Consider the following 21256-nt stretch of genomic DNA (forward strand, 5'->3'; position numbering starts at 1 on the left):
GATAATCTGCCTAAATGCAAATAGGTAGCCTCCTTTTGTTCTACCCTAGGAAATTAATCTTTGTACCAAAATATTGTTGTTAGCAAGTATTTTGTCTTTGGCCTTCTTTCTGTTCAAAGTTCATAACACCCATTTCTTATAGCATGGGTTTAGACAGCATTTTTCTCACAGTAGTGAAATAGCTGCGTGGCACTGGCAAGACACAACACTATTTAGCTCAGTTTTGGCATCTGTAAAATAAGCTAGAGAAGAAAATGGCAAACCACTCCAGTATCTCTTCCAAGAAAACCACCCAAAAACGAGTCGTGAAGAGTTGGACACAACTGAAACAACTACATAACAAATTCAATCATCCTCATTTTACAGATAAAACCAAGGCTCAGTTAAATGACTTGCCCAAGGGTCACAAGAAAAGTGTCAGAATAGGTTAGACATCCAAGAACAGTGCTCTTGTAATAAATCTACATACAGAAAGGTAGCTTGGTGAAGTAGTAACAATAGCTAAGTTCAAAAATTCAATGTAAGTTTCTGGGCTGCTTTGGCAAGGTCTTCATTTAAGAGGATGAATTATTCAGAAATGAAAAATATAGAGCATGATAATATACTTCATTTTTTAAGTACAGAAGAGAAGTTTATAGACGTTTATTATCCATAGAGAACTTTAATTTGCAAAGCACTTTCTTCTTAAAACAACATGTGAGGAAGACTGTGCAATTACTTTTGCCAATTCACTGATGAAACATCTGGAGCCCAGAAGGATTGAGTGGCTTTTCCAGTGTTACATATCCAATAAGTATTAAGCAACAGTGAGTTTAACATTACAAATCCAATGCTATTCCCACAATACTCATTGCCTCTCTATGTATCTATAGAGAGATATACATAAATGTTACCTCTCCATAGATACCTTAAAAAAAAACATTAATGCACAAGGGATTTACAGAGAGGAACATGTTCCTGGACAAGTGAATTATTGCACTTCATGGTTGGGGCTAGTCAAGAAACTGTAAGGGAAGTTAGCCTTGAGCTAACTATTAAAGAACAAGGAGAATTTCGCATAAAAAACTGGAGTGGGCAATAATTTAGCCTGAGTAAAACAGTCTACACACAAGGTGAAAATTTGAGCAGGTCGGTAGAAATGGAGAGTAAAAAACTTGTAGAGTCAATACCAACTATCAGAAATTTCCCACATATATGACCGACGAGACATAGGAAGATTCTGCAAAGGAAGAAATATCACATAAACCAAATCACCTATTTCAAAATTTAATGCTGATAATATTACCTAGCATTCTACTTTGGGGTGCAAAAAAAAAAGCAGTAATATACTTGAATTTCAACACAGAAAAACATCAAGGTTAGTCAGCAGAATAATAATGAAGAAAGCTGGAGCTTAAAGCACTTAAATTAGAGTTAAATTGTTTATAAAGGTAGGTTTAGTCAGTATCACTTGAAGCTTTTTCTGACTGCCCCACCCTCATACCAGTGCCTTCCCTCTGAGATATTTCTAATTTAACCTGTATATGTCTTGTTTGTACATAGTTGTTTGCATGTTGTATCATTAGACAGTAAACTTCTTGAGAACAGGGACTGGGTTTTGTTTTGTTTTGTTTTGTTTTGACTGTCTTTGTATCTATCCTTAGTCCTTGGTACAAGGTCTGGCATACTGATGGCACTAAATAAATGCTTGTTTACTTGAAGTTGGACTAAAGATGCTGAAAAAAATCCAGAGGTATCAAACTCACAGCCTGCAAAACTACTGAGTGTGGGCCGAACCAGATTAAAATATAATTAGGAAGTGTTTAACAAAATAAAAATACAAGACAACAAAGATAATGTTAATTTGTGATTTTTTAAGTAAATATGCTGTCCCCAGGGATCCCTTTCTATGAGAGTTTGATATCTCCTTTGCCTAGATGAATAGCCACAGAAGGCCAAATCATTTAAAACCACAGTTATAAATTAGTGCTCTGACGTTCTAGAAAATATTCTCAGAAAAGAATCACTTCACACTTACTCATTTTTCTCCCACATTTTATCTCTGGTTATGAGGGGGGAGAGTACAGGGGAAGCAAAACCCATTCTTGTTCATTAAAAACCTGGGAATGCAATACCTTGCATGAGTAATTAGTTACACAAAAGATAAAAGACTTCTTAGACACAAAGTCAATCTTTTCAGGAAGAAATGGTAAAATACTGAAGTAGCAACCAAATATTTAAATAATCTGCCTACCTTGGTGAAAACACATGTTAGACAACATAAACATCCAAAATGCAAATCAGTAAAGATTTCCAGCTGAACAGGAAACTATCATTATTTTGTTCAGTGCCAGGCACACAATAGTAAGTCTCCAATAAATATTTATTTTAGAGGCATAGGCGCACACACATACACACACCCTCACTTCTGTACAGTGAACAAGGATCCCATTTTACCTGTTCTTAAAGGTTTTTTTAAGACCTTACCTAGGGGCAGCTAGGTGGCGCAGCAGAGACAGCACTGGCCCTGGAATCAGGAGGAGCTGAGTCCAAATCCAACCTCGGACACGTAACACTCACTAGCTGTGTGAATCTAGGCGAGTCCCTTAACCCCAATTACCTCCAAAAAATAAAAAACCTTACCTAGTAATCTTTTAAAAATAAGATTTAGCATTAACGTCTGTTTTTTACATAACAATAATTTCCTTATTTACCCTTCTCAACTCTTCCTTGTAACAATAAAAAATAATTAAGCAAAACCAACCAGACCAATACAGCAACTGGGTCAATTAGCATATTAAGCTTTCCTAGACATGTGATCTCTGGATTAAATATTTGTCATTGCATTTATTGAATTCAATTCACCTTGTTTTTAAAAATGTACATCATTTTAGTCACTGTTAGCAATATTCTTCTAGTTCTGCTTACTTCATTTTCTATCAGTTCATATAAGTCTTCACATGTTTCTCTGAATTCCTCATGATAACTGACCAACCAATAATCATATATTGCTTATTATATGCCAGGCGCAGTGATAAAAGAGGGTACAAATTGTTTCTTAGGGCGTAACAATTTTCCATTATGGTCAAATACCAAATTTTGTTACACAATTCCCCCAGGCAAGATGTATCCCATTGTTTCCAGTTTTTCACAACCACAAAAACTACAGCTATGAATATTTTGATGAAAACAGGACCTTTCTTCCTACCACTGACTTCCCTGGCATAATCAAACTGTAAGCCAAATCTCGTTCGTGCAAAGCTTGCCACAATTTCCAGGAAAAAGAGTAGTACAACTGACAGTAGTAGCCTGCCTCCCTAGTCAGCTCAGGGACTTTACAACAACCCTCTTTCCCTCAGCAACTCAAGCCCCATCATCTCAAAGTTTCGAGGAAATAGAAAAAGTTCATATCCATTCAACAATTTTCTATTATAAGCAAAACCCTGTGCTTAAGCATTGGGGCAGAGAGCATGATAGTTATGAAAAGAGATATGAAATAGAGTCTGACCTCAAAGAGCTTAAAATCTAATAAAGATTATTAGAAATACATGCATACCAATAACTATGATTCAAAGGTGAACGAAATAAATGCAAGACCAGGTAAAGTGCTACAAGACATTTGAGAACTGAAAGTTTCTCATTGAAGCTGGAAACTCCTCAGCTGATGAGGGTCAAAATCACATACATGACTTCTGGGTTAAAATTCTTGAACTCACTTTATTACCTAACATTTGTATACTGGATTAAAAAATTCCTTCTAGTCAAGGAATTTGACCTCTGGTAATCATAGCTACTCAGACTGCAACCTGTAGGAAGCAACCATCACCCCAACCTGATCAATTTTACCTAACTTTCCTGAATACTATGACCATGAAAAAGAGAATTATTAAATGGTGTTCATTATTTCCATATTCATATTTCACATCCCTGTGCAACCAATGATAATGCAAAACTACATTATACTGGCCCCTAAGCACTCTGAGCCTTCAGCTCCCACCTATGTTATCAACTTCTAGATTAAGTCCACTTAGACTTTATGGTACAAATAACATGAGCTATCCACAAAGTCTAACAGAGAAAGATAATCTTGAAGCAAATAAGCAACATTTTTACTGACGTTATTAAGGGATACAACTTCACTGTCAATTATTTAATTCTACAAGGGATAGCTAGGAGGCGCAGTGGATAGAGAACCGGCCCTGGAGTCAGAAGGACCTGAGTTCAAATCTGGCCTCAGACCAAACACTTGACACTTACTAGCTGTGTGACCCTGGGCAAGTCACTTAACCCCAACTGCCTAAGCAAAAAAAAAAAAACCAATTATTTAATTCTACAAAGCACAAATGAAAACAGTCAAAAAAAAAAGCAAGTATCACCTTAGGCTTTATTAATAAAGACATACTGTCCAGTACTAGAAAAATAATAGTGCTGCAGTACTCTCCCATTTTTATCAAAATATCATAGCAAAATGGGGTACATCTTGCCTGGAGGAACTGTTAAACAAAATTTGGTATCTGAGCTACGGTAATATGTTCAATTCTTGGCATCACATTTTAGGAAGAACAACATGAGGCTGGACAGCTTCAAAAGGAGGGTTACCTGGTGGTGAAGGGGTTCCACATCATACCATTCAAGGTTCAAGTGAAGGAACTGGGGATGCTAAGCCTCAAAGAGACTTGGATAGGGCATGATCATTTCAAGTATTTCAAAGGCTATCATGGGGTGGAAAGGGTTAAAATTGTGCTTGGCCCAAAAGACAGAACTAGAAAACAGGCAGAATTTACAAAGAAGCAAACCTAAGCTCTGTATAAGGAAAAACTTGCTAATAATTAAAGTTATCTAAAAAAACAAATTCCACCCCAAAGAGCTGCTGCCCCTCACTAAAGATCTTTACACCAAAGCTGGACTTGTCAGGCATGCTGCAGAAGAAAGTCTTGCTCAGACATGGGTTGGACTAGATGGCATAATATTCCTTCCAATCTGTGATTCTGTGACATTGTAGGGATATTCACTCGTACTTCCATCTGTACTCTTGAGACTAATCTTGGAATTCATTTCTCTTTGTAACGAAAAATGTTTTCCACCTGATTCAGTTAACACTTCTCACATTTTAATAAGAGTTATGTATTCTTTCACATGCAATAAGACTTGCTGATTGTCTAGCTTACCAGCAGAGATTCACTAGTCTTAGTGCATCTATACGCGAAACATAAATTCTATTATTTTACCAGAAGCTTACTATAAGGTCTGTAATAGAAGACCACCTTACATATAAAGAGAACTTTAGAGAAAGATCCTTTAATAAATTCAAACTGCTCAGGGGAAGTACAAGAAAGACTAACACTTAATCTATTCTAGTATTACTAAGTAAGTACACATCCTGACGAGTGTAAGTAGTCTGCAACATATTACCAACAATTACTTTTGAGAGGATGTAAAAGATATCTGGAATATGAATGACCAAACAAGTGACCTTGTCCCCAAGAGTTGTATTCATTTAAAGGACAGAGAGGAAGACCAACATGTTAAGTTGTTGTTGTTTGTCCTTCATTCTGGAAGAGGACCATGATATCAGGAAGGTGACACTATGACATGCAAGTGAATTGGATTTAAGTGAGGGATAGCTGGACAGTCACCAGCCTCACCTTCTCCTCTAGAGCCATCTGGGTTGAGTGGCAAGATAGTGATCAGTACGACTAGAGATGCCCCGGCAGGTAATGTAAACTCTATAAAGGAAGGTTTATCAAAAGAGATTGAAGAGAGGTCGAAGGAGAAGCAGGAAAGCAATGTCACAATTTGACAGTGTTAAAGAATGCAGAGAGGACAAAGAATTTAGCCACAAAAGGGAAGGGAGTTATAGGTCCACAGCTAGAAAGCAGTGAGTATAGAAAGATTTTACAAGGAATTTGACTAAGAAAGGCACTGAGAAATCTGAATGGAGATAAGATGATGTAGAATGATAACTTGAGGGATGGCAGCATCTAAAGAAGCTTTTTTTTTTAAAGAACAGAGGAGACTTGGACAAGTTTGAAGGCAGTAAGGAAGGAACCTGATAAGGGGAGGCTGAAGATGTTGGCATGTGGAAGGGAATTACTGAAGTTACAATCAACTTGAGAAAATAGGAGAGGTGGGGATCAATGGCACATGGAAGGCGGGAAGGATGACCTTTGCAAGGAGAAAAACCACCTCTTAATCAGAGACTAGGGGAACACTGGAGAAAGTGGAGGATGACATCAAAAGGTTTCAAGATGAAGAGAATGGAAGAAGAGGGAGTTCACATTTAATTATCTCAGCTTTTCAGTGAAATGAGAGCTAGGCCTTCCCTGAGAAAAGAGGGGGAAGATGGATATGTGGGAGGCTTGAGGAGTTAGAGGATTTGGCATAGCTTCTGAATGAAGTGAGTATGGGGAATCAACTAGGGAGAAAGATATAAAAGGGTTACCTTGCCACAGAGAGGACCCAGTTGAAGCTGGATAAGATGAATTTATGATTTATCCAGTAAATAAGGTTATGTGACTTTGTCTAGCTCTGTTCAGCAATATATGCGTTGAAGCAGAGTTGTTAGATGGTGGGAAGAATCCAGGGTTGTTTGGTAAGGAGGACAAGGGGAAAAGGACAGTAGAGGACAGAGTAGAGTTGAATTGGCTAACTTTAGGGTCAAGATTTGTGAAACAGAGGGAAGTGAAGTCAAAGCAGGTGTAACAGCCTGAGAAAGTACTAAGAGAGAGAGAGTCTGTAGGTCATCATGAGAGTGAATAATAGATTTAGGATAGGTGAGGCCTAGGAAAAGATGGAATAATAGATTATGGTCAGACAGAAAAATGTCAGCTTTTAGTTAAGGAAGAGAAACTCTTACAGGTAATGGTGAGATCCAGTGTGTGACCATCCCTTTACGTGGCTGAGGTAGAATGAAGGAGTAGGGTCATAGGATCTAAAGAGATGTGTGAATTGGAAGATTAGGGATGGGTTTATTATTTCCTTCCTATTTTCATTACAACTCTAACAAACAGATCTGGAAAACATTTCTGTAAAGTCCTAAATTCCTTCAGCATTTATTGCAAGTGACTTTCCATTATCAATAAAACGCAAACTAATCAACACTAGCAGATCTGTTATGCAGTACTTTACACCTATTCCCTACTCATCATGTAAAAAGAGTTACAGATGGATAAACTGGAAAAGCAAACAATGTTTGAAAAATGAAGAGATGCTAGGTCAAATGAGGTACACAATAAATGATTCTCAAGCAAAAGTACTGATTCACAATCGATGAAATTTATATGCTGCAGAACCTGTCATATGCATGATGCCAAAGTACTTCTGACTTTCAAGAAAACAGTACAGAAGTAAAAAGAGTAAACAACTCACTTAACAACATGATTTTGGAATCAATAATATACATTACTAGAGCTTCATTAAATCCCACCAACTATCATGTAAAAAATGTAAACCACATTTTCTTTAAAGAAGATTACTTTGTCTAACATATACAAAAGTTAGCTATAAATTGCATTGCATGAATGTAATGGAATTAATGCATCATAAGAAATTATGAATAGGAAGAAATCAAGGAAGCATGACACTTCTATAAACTGATACAGAATGAAGTTAGCAGTCCCAGAAGAATATATACATATAATAACTACAACTATGTACATGAAAATAACACAAAATGCTGACAAACTATGATTAACTGTAATGAACAATCTTAGTCCCAGAGAATATTGCTAATAGATGATAAAACCCACTTCCTTCCTCTAGGAAGAGTTTGGGGACTACAGATGCACAATCTCTTGAATGTGCTTTCAGATGAAGTTGACTGTGCTGTTGTTTTTTGCTCCATTTTTCTATGTAGAAAGGAGAAGCAAGATGCTGGGAAAGGATGATGAGGATAACAGCAGTTAGTATTTATATAGCACCTACTATGTGTCAGGCATTATGCTAAGCACTTTACAAATATTGCTTCATTTGATCCCCACAACAACCCTTCAAGGTAAATGCTATTATTATCCCCATTTTACAGATCAGGAAAATGAGGCAAATGGGGAGGGAAAGGATGTTGCAAGTGACTTGCCCAAGATCACACAGTTATAGTTAAGTGTCTGAGGCCACATAAGAATTCAGGTCTTCCTGACTCTAGGCCCAGCACTCTATACACTGTTTCTCCTAACTGACCAGGATGTAAAAATAAAATATATTAAAAAAACTTTTAAAAAAAAGTTAACTATTATGTACAACTTTATATACAATTTTTGTCTTTGAAATAAGTACCTGTGATTGCTTTAAAAATTATATACAAAATGTACAGTCTACTAAATATCCCATCAGTTCTATACATCTTTGTAACATCACTTAATATACTGTATAGTATACTAGAGGGAAAAAAGAAAAATGTAGCAATCTCTCTTATCAATGACTTACTTTAACAAGTCTCAAATGATTTTTTCTAAACTTAATGAAAAGCAAAAATCTTATGAAACACACCAACACTTGCACTTTTTATTCCCAAGCTAAGTACTACATAAATTGCAAACTATTACCATCACCATTACTTACCTATTTTATGTCCTTTGTAAACAACAACCACCAAAAGCCACAAGGTGTCATAGTCTTAGACTTAACACTCACAATTTATGCTGGCAACATATTCACTATAAAAGGCTACTAACATGTTTACTGAGCTACTGAATGATATGAAACATAGCACACTGCGGCATAGTATATCAACAGGATAACTAGAAACTGAATTTTGGAATTCTAAGACTTAAAAGTAATTCATCATCATAAAAAAAGTAGCATCAGTTCATAAAGCTTTTGTTAATAGGGAAGAAAGCAAATATGCCTTGAGCACCTAAATAGTCCATGTTAAACTGAAAACAGTTATATTTTCAGCTCAAAATAATACCTAACTTAAAATTTTATAACATAAAAAGTATGAGTATAAAGAAAAATATGATCAATTTAGACTAAGTTTAAGAATTTAAGGCCCTGGGGTAGCTAGGTGGTGAACTAAATAGAGCACCGGTGTCCTGGATTCAGGAGGAACTGAGTTCAAATCTGGTCTCGGACACATAACACTGTGTTGACCCTGGGGAGGTCACTTAACCCCATTGCCTAACCAAAAAAAAAAAAAAAGAATTTAAGGCCCTAAAATATACAGTGAATCAAACCAGCATCATCCCCAAAATTCAGATAAAACCTGCTCATATTTTAATAGTAAAAAAAGACCTATATTTGAGGCTAAAACTTTCCTTGGAGAGACATAAATTAATGGCTTTTTCAAGCAAACTAAATAGCTTTGCATCACACCAAAAGACAGGCAATGGCATCCCTAGAATGCACAAGAGGCACTTTACAGTCTACACATCAATATTTACTTGAGTAGATTATTTTATACTCATATACTCCAAAAATGACATAAAATGGCGGAACCAGGAACTTCATACATACTAATACCAGGTAACTCACCTAAAAACAAGCCTAAACTTGTTTCCTGTAAATTTATGAGCCAAACATTTTCTCTGTTCACTACATAAGAAAAACAATAATTTGCTCATAAAGAAAGAAAAAAATTCTCAATCGGGTTAATAGGATGAGGTACAAAAATTTGAGGGATACTTTTTAACTGATGCTAATCCATTTTGGGGCTACAGAAGTTCCAAATGTATGGTTCTAGGTGCGATTATATTTCTGAATTTAGTATTAGCATGTGTCCTCCAGTCTTTTCTATGCCAGACACTAATTTTCTCAACATCTTGAGTTTTAAAGATAAAAATGGGAGAAAATGACTAATGGAGAAATAGATGATATATAATCCTTCTTATCTCCAAATTAAATAATTAGGTATCAAGTTCATGCTATAAAACTGAATTACAGTATAAAACAAATGCTACCAAAAGTAACCTTGGAGACAACCATTAAAAAAAGAAAATCTTGTAGGCTAATTCAGAGAACTAACCTAGACAAATACCAAAAGGAAATCTTATTTGTGGAATTATTAATACTTAAGACTTAAGCATTAAGCCACTTAAAATTTCAGCTAAGTATCACTTCTTAAAATTTAAATAACAAGATCACTGACACTCTGCTTCATCCCTTCCCATCCCCTCAAAAAACATGTTGGTTAGCAGTCAATTTTTCCCCAACAGAACTGTATCAAACCATCTCTCACAAGAATCCTAAACATATTTATAATTGGAAAATACTCTAATAGAAATTAATAATTAATGATTACGCATAGGTCCCTATGGGCAGGAAAATCAGACACTGGTTGATGTCGGGAGAAGAAAAGGGGGAAAAGGTGAGAAATTCCAGGTAAATGGTTCATGACAAGGCATCAGGCAGTGATGGGGGGGGGGAGCAATCAAAACTACCAAAAAAATCTTAAGTGAGGAAATGGAAAGTCAAGAGAAGAATTTTGAGATTTGTAATATGTCACTGCCTAACCCTTCTATCTCCAAGGGCAGTGCCACCGACGAAAACCCTTAACATCACTGCCCAATTCCGGGTGATTTCTGCTCCAACCCTCCCAACCTCACCCCCAAAGAGACAGCAATCCAAAGACATACCAGCCCCCACCTAACACTCACGCCCATAGAACACGATCCTCATTTCCAAAGGCCAAAAGAGGGGGAAAGAGGAAGGGGCAACGCCCAGATCCCACCCCGATTCCTATAAAGCCTCTACCTAAGGTGGGTCATATAAAGGCGCCGGACTGTCAGGGCCAACGGGGAGGGCCAAGAGAAATAGAGACAAATGAGAGACCTAGACCATGGAACCTAAATAAGGGAAGGAGGAGGAAAGGATGGGTGAAGAGACTGGGCAGTGCAGGAGAGACATAGAAAAAGGTAAGAGTGGTGGTCCAAGTAGAAGGAGACGATCTGCAGGAGAAAAACCGGTCCAGGCTTAAGAGAGACGGGAAATCCTGAGCCGAGAAAAGCAGCACGCAGCTGGGAGGAGTAAGCGTGAGAGCCGGCTCCACACACATCCCCAAGATCTGGCAGTCACCTGCACACGGTAGGCGCTTAGGGTCTGCTTCTATTTGCAGGGAAAGGAGCTGGGGAAAGGTAGATTCCTCCACAGCGAAAACGGGCAGAGAGGAGAGATGGGGAGCGGAGGGCGAGATGGAGCAGCAGGCCCGGAGAAGACGGGAAGGGAGGAGGGAAAGGCAGGGGGTGGGTAGGAGAAGGAAGGGAAGAGGGAGGGGGAGAGACGAGACAGACAGACGGAGGGAGGCCGAGAGAATGGCAGAGACAGACGGACGGGGGAGGGAGACGAGACAGACAGAAACAGAGAGAAGAACCAGAGGAACAGACTCAACGACAGAAAATGGGAAGGAGAGGGAGCGGGGGGGCAGAGCGGGGAGAGGCACGGCAGCCCGCGCGCAGCGGCCGGGGCCAGGGGAAGGAGGAGCCGGGCAAACGAGCGCGGCCGGGCAGGCCCCGCAGCACAGGGCAGGGGCGGCAGACGCCGCTCACTCACCGCTCTGCTCCCCCAGGAACACCAGCTTGAATTTCCTCAGGGGGTTTCCGAAGTCCCCTCCAGCAGACATGATGGAGCCGGAGCTGGAGCCGGAGCCGCCGCCTCAGCCCAGCGATCTCCTCAGGCCCCGTGGGCTCCCCACAGCCCCACACACGTAGGGCGGAGGAGCGGCAGGAAGTGGGGTGGGGTGGAGGGCTTTCTGCAAAGATGCGGGTGGAGACGGACGGACAGACAAGGGAATGGGGGGTGGGGGCACGGGCGGCAGCGACAGGCGGGGGGTGGGGTCGGAGTCGGCCTGGCAGGGCTCGGAGGGGAGGCGGCAGGCGGCGCCGCCCTTCCGCACTACCGGCTACCCGAGGGAGATGAGCGGAGGGGACCGACGGCGCCGCAGCCGCTCCTTGCTCCCTTTTCCCAGAGAGTCCGGTGATCCGCCACCGCCGCAGCCGAACCTGCTCAAGTGCGCGAGCCTCTCCGCCGAGGCGCGCGAGCGTGACAGCGTGACGTGACGCGTGCGTGCGCGAGCGCGGGCGGGGCTGGTGGTCGGGAGCGCGCTCGCGGCCCACTCGCCTGCTCCCCAGTTTCCCAGGCTGTATGGTCGCTCCCAGGCTAGCCACCTTGCCCGACCCGAAGTGGAAAAGGCGGGTGGGGCCGGCGAGGAGAAAGGGAGGAGGAGTTGACGGGCGAGGGGAAGGGGCGGGACGGAGGGAGGAAGGCAAGGAGGAGCAAGGAAGGGAGAAACTGACGCTACGCCTAGCGGGCCAATAGAAGGTGACCAAGGTGAAATTGCCCAATGATAACGCGAAGGGAGAGGGCGGAGGATGCGCGCAGAGCCACGGCCTCAGGGTCGGCGTGGGGAAGAGGAGGTGGCGCGCCTTAGGGCATCCATGAAGAGTGTGGCGGGGAGGAAGGGCGGGGCAAAGAGGAGTGGGCGGGGCCTGGCCGAGTCCGGCGGGCTGTCTGAACAAACTAGCCCAGACCCGAACGGTTCCAACGGCGGCGGGAGCGTTCAATCTGTGGATCCCCTCCCCCTTCAAACCACCCATTCCCCACCTCGTGCCTGCGAGGTGTGCCTCGGGTCTTGAATTCGTCGCTCGCCTCCTCCGCCCCCTTACCGTCCCGCCCATCGTCGTCCACGCCCAGTCCCCAGAAATAATCATAATGCTAGCGTTCTTAGAGCGCTAGAAGTTCGCCAAGCGCTTTAAAACGTGGATTATCTCAGTTGGCCCTCCCAACCCCACTGAGAAGTAGGGGTACGCTGTCCCTTCACTCTTCCAGGTTACAACCAGAGGCCTAAGCCAGGGCCTGGGCGGTCCCGGAGACGCGCCAGAATCTCCCACCTAATGCTGCTTCCTCTCGGCGCCCCTCGGCTCCCCTCCACCTTGTCCTTCCCTCACCCTTCCCCTGCATTTCATCTCTACACTCTTGCTTCGCCAAATGTTAAAGGTTACATCAATATTCCTCTGCCCCGCCTACAATTCTCCTTCCCCACCCACATCCTTTCCTTCTCTCCATCCCACTCTCCCCCTGTTCCTTGGAATAAATCAGTTCCTCCATCTTATCGCCTTTTCTGCTTAGGCTACTCTAGCCCACTCTGGCTGGAAATACCTACTCCATCCTCTCTTATGGCTGTCCTTCCCCACGTCGCCATTATGGTCTTTCTTCTGCCACCAAAATCAATCCCTCACCCCATCCTCTCACCCCATTCATCCTATCTCCCTCTCTCCACCTGGAATCCCCCACCTACCCTTACCTTCTCACAATCCTCTCCTGCCTCTCCATGACTATTTCAAGTCCCAGTCACTTCTGGACTCTTGATACAACTCAGCTGATCTCCCTGCCACCAGTCTCTTCCTCCAAGCCATGCGCCTTACAAATGTCCAATAATCTGTTTGTACATAGCTGTTTGTGTGCTGTCTCTCTCTTTAGACTGAGTTCCCAGATACCTTTTAATGTGTCCCCAGTGACAGGGTGATGGGACCTGGACCCCTAAAAGGAAAAGACCATGTCTTTGAAAGCAACCAGTCCCTGAATTTTCCCATACATTTCAGTAGCCCAGATCACTGGCACCTACACCCAAGGCATCTGGCCGACCCAGTCCACCTAGATCACTTAACTAGCTTACTTGACAGTCCTTTCACTGTAGCTTCTGGCCAACCCCAGATTTACCACTCCTTAATCCCATCCAGAACCTTTCAGGGTCCTTTTTGTATATAAGCATCGGTCTCACCTCTTAAGTTATAAACCTTGCCACTTTGAAAGATGATTTGAGTGTGTGAATTCTTTTCAGGTGGATACCTCTCTTCATCCTGATATTTTGGCGTTCCCAACCACCTCACTCAGCACCTAGCACTGTGCCAGGAATATAGTTGCCATTGTTCAGTCCTTTTCGACTCTTTGTAACCCCGTTTGGGTTTTCTTGGCAAAGATAATAGAGTGGCTTGCCATTTCCTTCTCCAGCTCATTTTACAGAAGAGGAAACTGAGGTAAACAGGCTTAAGTGACTTGCCCAGGGTCACATAGCTAATAAGGGTTGGGGGGAGGCCTCAAAGATGAGTCTTTCTGACTTCAGGCCCAGTGCTCTATCTGCTTCTCCATATAGCTGCCCTACCAGCCATAGTCACTTTACTCCTCTGTAAAATGAAAGGGTCTAATTCTGACATTCTGTGTTCTACAGCAGAGGTCCTAGGCCACAAGCAGCCTATCACAGTACCATTCAAATGTAATTGGTAAATATTTAGCAAAATAAATAAAAATACAATAAAATAGAGATATCATTACATGTTAAAAGTAAGCCAATATAGGACACACAGATCCTTATATATGCATGAGTGCCCCTTGTTTCTATTTAAGTTTGATGTCACTGGAATAGAAGACCTCCTATCTCTGACATTCTATGTTCTAAGCCACCTGCCAGCTCTGACATTCTGTGTTCTAAGGCCCCTCCCAGCTATGACAGTCTATGTTCTAAAGTCCCTCCTATCTCTGACAAGCTATGTTCTAAGGTCCCTCCCAGCTTTGGCAGTCTGTGTTCTACTGTCCCTAATGGCTTTCACGTTCTGTGTTCTAAGGGCCCTTCTAGCTCTGTGTTCTAAGTGTAACAGTGGACCAGCCAAAAATGGCTAGGTTCTTTACCTGTCTAACCTTCTATATGCTCGTGTCCATTCCAACTATGGTCCAGCTAATATCTGTTGTCTTGGTGGTCTGACAGTGCAGGAGCCATTCCTATGAACCGCCTTTCCTGGCAAGATTTCCCCTTTTCAGTTTAGCTCTATAGTGGAAAGGTGTTGATGAGTTTGTCTCAAATGAAGAAAAGGCTGAGTCATGATTTAAACATTCCATTTCAAATGCAGCTTAGCAGCCCTGATGAGTCTCTCCCACCAGAATATGAAAACCTGGAATGGATACACACACACACACCACACACGCACGCACACAGAGAGAGAGAGAGAGAGAGAGAGAGAGAGAAACAGTTCTTGCAAACAAACCAGGGTGACAGGTTTTTTTCCCCTTCTGATAGGTCCCAGTTTTTCATTGCCTTTCCTAAAATATCTATGGAGGTAGAGCCTAACTTTTAAATTACACGTCCTTTAGATTCTCTCCTGAATTTTATGAACCCCTCAGTCCTAAATGCTTTGGTCTGTGGCTCTTCCAGACAGGTGGCAATGCTCTATAAGCTCCTTTGAACAAGGTGTGGCCTGACCCTGTACCTACTGGAATCTATTTTGATCTGAGGCTGTTAGAAGTTGTTTTTAGCTACCCGGTAGTTTGCTTTGAAATAGTTATATAGGCTCACGTTGGTACAAAGCTGCATATTGTGCTGAAGTTTATATGTGTGGCCTAAGTAATGCAGGAGGGGCCCTCAGAGGCTGTTGTCAATATAAAACTGGATGAGAGGTACCTGTCCAGACGGGCTGGGGCAACTTGTCTCAATCATCAAGGGCCACCCAGACCCCTCTAATTTGAAGATCAAAGTTATATCTCTACTTCTATTGTATAGCCACTTCAATTTTCTAAGGATCTAAGTTGTGTGGGACCCTTTTCCTGCCACTGATACAAATAGCAAGCAGCCCCTCTGCATCTTGATCAATAACCTTCATGATTTACTAAGACAAAAACAAAAACCTATTAGCCAACCTTCTTGTAATAAGCCTTTTTGAACTTAACTAGAGTTTTCTTTGCTCGAAAGAACATGCAAGCAGTCTCCAACCTGATCTCAAAGCCTTCCTAAATTGTAGGACTATCTAGAGCTACCCCTCCCACGCACATATGTATGTATGTATGTACATATTGACAATTCAGTTCAACAAACGCATTAAGCACCAACTATGCCCACAGTCATCTACTCAGGGAAGACAGGTTATCACATATATTCTGTATATACAAAATATATATAAGTAAATACAGGAGTAGATAGGGTGCTGCACTTAGAATCAGCAGAGACCTATATTCCAATTCAATCTCTGATACTAACTGCTTGACTTTGGGCAAGTCACTAAACTTCCCTGGGCCTTAGTTTCCTCCTCTGTAAAATGGGGATAATAATACATTTATACTTCCTCACAAAATGGTTGTGAGGTTTCAGTGAAATAATGTATGTAAGGTGCCTTGTAAACCTTAAAATGATATATGATATTATGTTAAATGGTATGGTCCCTGTCCTCAATAAGCTAATGGGAGATACCTCTACACAAGGTAGAATACAATATCATTCCTTCTTACCTATTACTTAAACCCAGCTTGCTCATTCATTCATATATCATCTCCTCCATGAAGCCTTCACTGGTCCCTCAACTGGATGGTATTTCTCCTATACTGCTATAGATGAGATGGCATCTCTTCTATTTTCCTGGAGTACTTTGCTTCTTTCTCATGGTGCTTAGCACATTCTGCTCTGTACTGTTAGATAAGAATGTAGTCAGAATACTGTGTGATCAGAGAAAAGCTGCTCCAGTGTCTGAATTTAGAGCTCCTCTGCCTGGAACATGCAGTCAGACAAACTCCTAACCTTAGAGTTATCTTTGACTCTTCCCTTTTCTTTACTGCCCACCTTTACTCAGTTGCCAAGACCTATTGCCTCTACTTTTGTTTTTGTTTTTTTAGGCAAGTGGGGTTAAGTGACTTGCCCAGGGTCACACAGCTAGCAAGTGTCAAGTGTTTGGTCTGAGGCCAGATTTGAACTCAGGTCCTCCTGACTTCAGGGCCAGTACTCTATCCACTGCACCACCTAGCTGCCTGTTTGCCTCTACTTTTGGAGGTATTTCTTCTGTATTTCTTCTCCCCTCATGCCCTCTAATTTAGTCCCTCACCTCTTTTTCTATAAACCACTAATCGTTTATAAAGGAGAGACTTAAGCCTGGGTTTCTCCTTTCAGTTCATCCTTCACATCAATACATGAATCATCTTCTTAGCCCAGTACTCTAATTACATCCCCCCTTCTACTCAAAATCTTTCAGTGACTTCACATGGCTTATCTAATAAAGTTTAACCTCCTCAAGGACCTTTCCCCCTCTCCCACCACAATATGACTCTAACCCATCTTTTTCACCTTTATCTCATACAGTCCCCTTCACATACTTCAACTGGGCTATTCTCTGCCCCTCATCCCTTCTTGTCACGCTGTTAAGATCCATTATTGGAAGAGATCATAAAAATGGGAAAAGGACCCACATGTACAAAAATATTTATAGCAGCTTTTTCTGTGCTGGCAAAGAATTGGAATTGAGAGGATGCCCATCAATTGGGGAATGGCTGAACAAGTTGTGGTATGTGAATATAATGGAATACTATTGTGCAATAAAAAATGATGAGTAGGCAGACTTCAGAAAAAGTTGGAAAGCCTACGTGAACTGATGCAAAGTGAAGTGAGCAGAACCAGGAGAATGTTGTACACAGTAACAGTCACATTGTGCAATGACTAATGTTGATAAACTTAGCTCTTCTCAGCAATGCAAGGATCTAAGACATCTCTAAAAGTCTCATGATGGAAAATGCTATCCGCATTCAAAAAAAGAACTATAGAGTTTGAATGCAGATCGAAGCATGCTATTTGCTATTTTTTTCTTCTGTTTTATTTTGTTTCCTCTTTCTTGTGGCTCCCTCTATTGGTTCTAATTCTTCCTTACAACATGACTAATGTGAAAATATGTTTAATAGGAATGTATATGTATAGCCTATATCAGATTGTGTCTTGAGGAGGGAGACAGCAAGGGAGGCGAAGAAAAATTCAAAACTCAAAAGTTGATGGAAGTGATTGTTGATAAATCAAAATAAATTAATAAAAAAAATTTAAATCTCACACACACAAAAAAAGATCCATTGCTGGGACTAATGAGCTTTTATGGAAGAATTACAATGAACCAGCCAGCACTGAAAGCAATAGGTCATTTTATTTGGTGTACCTAAGAAAAGGCCAGGTACTAAAGCATCAGCTGACACTGCCAAATTACAGCAGTTCCCAAACCCCTCTGCACTGAGGCTGAGATTGAGACCTCCAAAGCAAGACTGGCAAGGTAAATGAAGGGACAGCCAGGCATGGCACCAAGGAGCCTTTGACATAATGGTCTACAGGCCACGGCAAGTAAGGTGGTTGATAATGGTCTGTCGAGAGGAAACTCCAAGATCACTACACCAGTCTCACTATTCTTCCCCTCCCCCTAACTACTCAATTAACTGAAAGGCACCTAGGCCAAACATAATAAATGTACGGCCTCTCTCCCTTGACAGTACTTCAAAGATCTAAAGCTCCTATTTCTTGAAATCGCTTTTAGAGATTTAGGGCCCATGCTCCCCTAAGTCTTCTCTTTCACAAAATAAATAAGCCTACTTCTTCCAATGCATTCCCATATGGCATGGTCTCTAGAGTTCTTCACCATCCTGCTCACCTCCTCTGAACCCCCTCCATTCTGTCCATGTCATTCCCAAGGTACAGCTCCCAAACGGAGTATTCCAGATGTGTCTGACCAGGACAGAGGAAAAAAAGACTTGATGCTGCTTATCTCAGAATGGACACCTACATGCCATCATGATCAAAGCTGTTCTAATATTTTAAAAAAAATGCATTTATGGGCAAATTGTACATTATCTGTATTGTTGGAGGAAGTACTCATATCAAGATCACACATCCACTGAACTATGAAAGTTTTTTTTTTCATCTGAAAAAGTATTCCTATTGCTTTCCTTGATCGTTGTACCATAACCAACTCCCCAGTTAACTTGTCTCTGGTCCCACTCTGCTTATAGCCTGCCAGTAAGACGTGCAGAGATAACTATGATAAGAGATAGAATATCAAAGTGCAAAGTGCGGATGAAGGATATCGCTTTTAGCTCAGAGTATTGGGTAGAAATACGTGGACAGGGAAGGTTTCCCGAAGGTGAAATATGATACATCTAGGTTATATATTATTACATACCTATTTGCCTCACTAGAATGAATTCATTATTTCAGAGGCAGGAAATCAGTGGGGGGGGGGGTCTGGCAGGGGGAGAAGAAAAACCATCTATTTAAAAATGGAATATACTGCCTTCATATTTAAGACAAATAGGTTTGGCAGTAATTCAAATTCCATAACATGAAGAATACTTCTAGCCTACTCTTCTGCACAATTATCGTTAAGGACAGGCTACTAAAAATAATGCTAAGTCAATATGCAAACGATTAAAATGACAAATGCTCAATAATAGTGACCTACTAATAGAGTCCAAGTAACAAGTACATTTACTGAGATGATAAATTGAGAATTGGAAGAGACTTTAGAGATCAGTTAACCAAGCCATTTTACAGATAAAGAAACTGAGGCCCAAAGTGGCAAGGCCACTTGCCCAACGCCCCATAGGTTTATAAGTTTGGATATTAGAGGCCATCTGGTTCAGTCCCTTCATTTTACAGATAAGAAAACTGAAACCCAGGCAGTTAAAGGCAAGGTTGCTCAGACAGTGATTGGCAGAGACAGCATCCAAAGCCAAGTCTTCTGGTTCCAGATCTGGCCCTCTTCTCTGCACCACCACATACCAGCGGAGTGATGGACAAGGCAGGCAAACTCAGGGAGACTACTGCTACTAATGACAATCACCTTTCTAAGTGCTTTAAGGCCTACCAATCAATCAAGCATTTAGCCACTTCTTTAGTTCTTTTATGTGCCAGAAACGACGCTAGGCCCTGGGAACATAATGTTAGAAGTGGAGTAGATCTGCTTTCGAGGAGATATGTTCTATCGTGATCCAACATGTATGTATATACATGTATGTGTGTACATATACACATATGTGTGCGTGTATGTGTAGTGAGGACACTCTGGCTTCTCTCCCAGAGCTCGTTGGAGTATATCTTCCCTCTTGAGGTCCTAGGGTATCCTGGGAAGTTGAGATCTCTCTTCTCTAGGGCTATTAGCTCGGGTATCCACTAGCTGCGTTCCCCCATTGCCATAGGCCTGTAACTAGAACCTCAGTTCTACTTAGCTCCTTAATATCATTAGAATTTACAAAGAGATATCTACTTTGAAGCTACAACATAACGAAGTACAAGCATTTTCCCCCAACCATCTCAATTTGGAGGCAGGGAGATAATCTGCCCTATACCACCTGTCTTAGTTCCCAACAAAGGATTGATACCACTAAATTAATGTCCTTCTGTGATGTAACTGATGAATGTGCTCTTTCAGCTTCTAATAGCCAGGGTCCAGAAGTTCAGTTAGTCAGTCAATAAGCAGTTGCTATGTGCCAAGCATTGTGCTGGTCGCTCCTTGATCCTAGGAGCATTGAGCTGAAATCTGATCCTCTAAAACCTCTACCTGTTACTCCTAACTTTGCTCTGGGGACACACTGGAAAAGTCATGAAGAGGCTAAGTAATTAATTATCCCAGAATCACAAAGCTCACAGCTAGGAAGTGTCAGCATCAAGATTCAAACCCGGGTCTCTTGACCCAAGCCAAACACTCTTTCCACTTAAGGCCGCTGTCCCCATACTTGTATGACTAGTGTTCTCCAAGTATCCAAACCCTCCCTTGTTTCCTCTCAATCTTTTTCAACTAATGGAACAGACTCAAAAATGTTTTAGCCAAAGGCAGAGAACCAGGGAGAAAGTTGGTGAAACTTCACTGGAGAGACTTTACCATGAAGACAGCCATCAATTCAGAAGCTGAATTTTTGAATACAGAATGATCTACATCTTCTATATTTGTTTATTCCATTTTGTTCCATTTATGTTAATTATGGCCCTTGTTATAAATAATGTGGCTTCTCATTGTGTTTGAGGCAGGGGGATTCTTGGTAATTTTTTTTTTTAGGCTTTGAAATTATAGTAGGAAAAGATCTGAATCCTTCTTAAAGTGATATAGAATAGAAATGAGCTCACACCTCACCCATTTGTGTTTGTGTAGCTCTGCTCCTCTCTACAGAATAATGAGGTGTCTTCTAAGCTGTACAACAGGGTGTCACCTCACCTGCTAGAGAAAGCCCACCATTCCCCGGGTGGAAGGCAAGAACTGCTGCTTCAAGGAACTTTTATTTATTAAGCAAGCTTTATCAAGCACCTACTATGTAAAAGTCACAGTGTTAGGCATGCAAAGATAAAACGAAAAACAATTCCCACCCTGGAGTTTACATTCCAGGGGGTAAGGGAGTGGGTGAGGGAGCATATAACATATACAGTAAAAAGTGAATATGAAATATGTGCAAAGTAATATGGAGGGGGTAGAAAATTGGGAGAGAAGGGAACAGGAAAGTCTTCATATAGGAGGTTGTACCTTGATGAGTCTTGAAGGGAACTAGGAATTCCAAGAGTGAGGAGGAAGAGCATTCC

At 41.4% G+C, this 21256-nt stretch overlaps 1 protein-coding gene across 2 annotated transcripts in view; it reads right to left on the bottom strand.

Moving 5' to 3' along the window:
- The window catches only part of RAB6A (RAB6A, member RAS oncogene family), a 94052-nt gene extending 82419 nt beyond the window's left edge, over positions 1 to 11633 (bottom strand). For both annotated transcript variants that reach the window (XM_020989595.2, XM_020989596.2), the window contains exon 1: positions 11461 to 11633. In XM_020989595.2, coding sequence (XP_020845254.1) covers positions 11461 to 11530 — 70 coding nt within the window. In that variant the 5' untranslated portion in view covers positions 11531 to 11633. The remainder of the gene's footprint in view (positions 1 to 11460) is intronic.
- Positions 11634 to 21256: the final 9623 nt, after the last annotated feature.

The sequence above is a fragment of the Phascolarctos cinereus genome, unplaced genomic scaffold, assembly GCF_003287225.1.
Source record: "Phascolarctos cinereus isolate Bilbo 61053 unplaced genomic scaffold, phaCin_HiC Scaffold_726;HRSCAF=1367, whole genome shotgun sequence".
Classification (NCBI taxonomy): Eukaryota; Metazoa; Chordata; class Mammalia; order Diprotodontia; family Phascolarctidae; genus Phascolarctos; species Phascolarctos cinereus.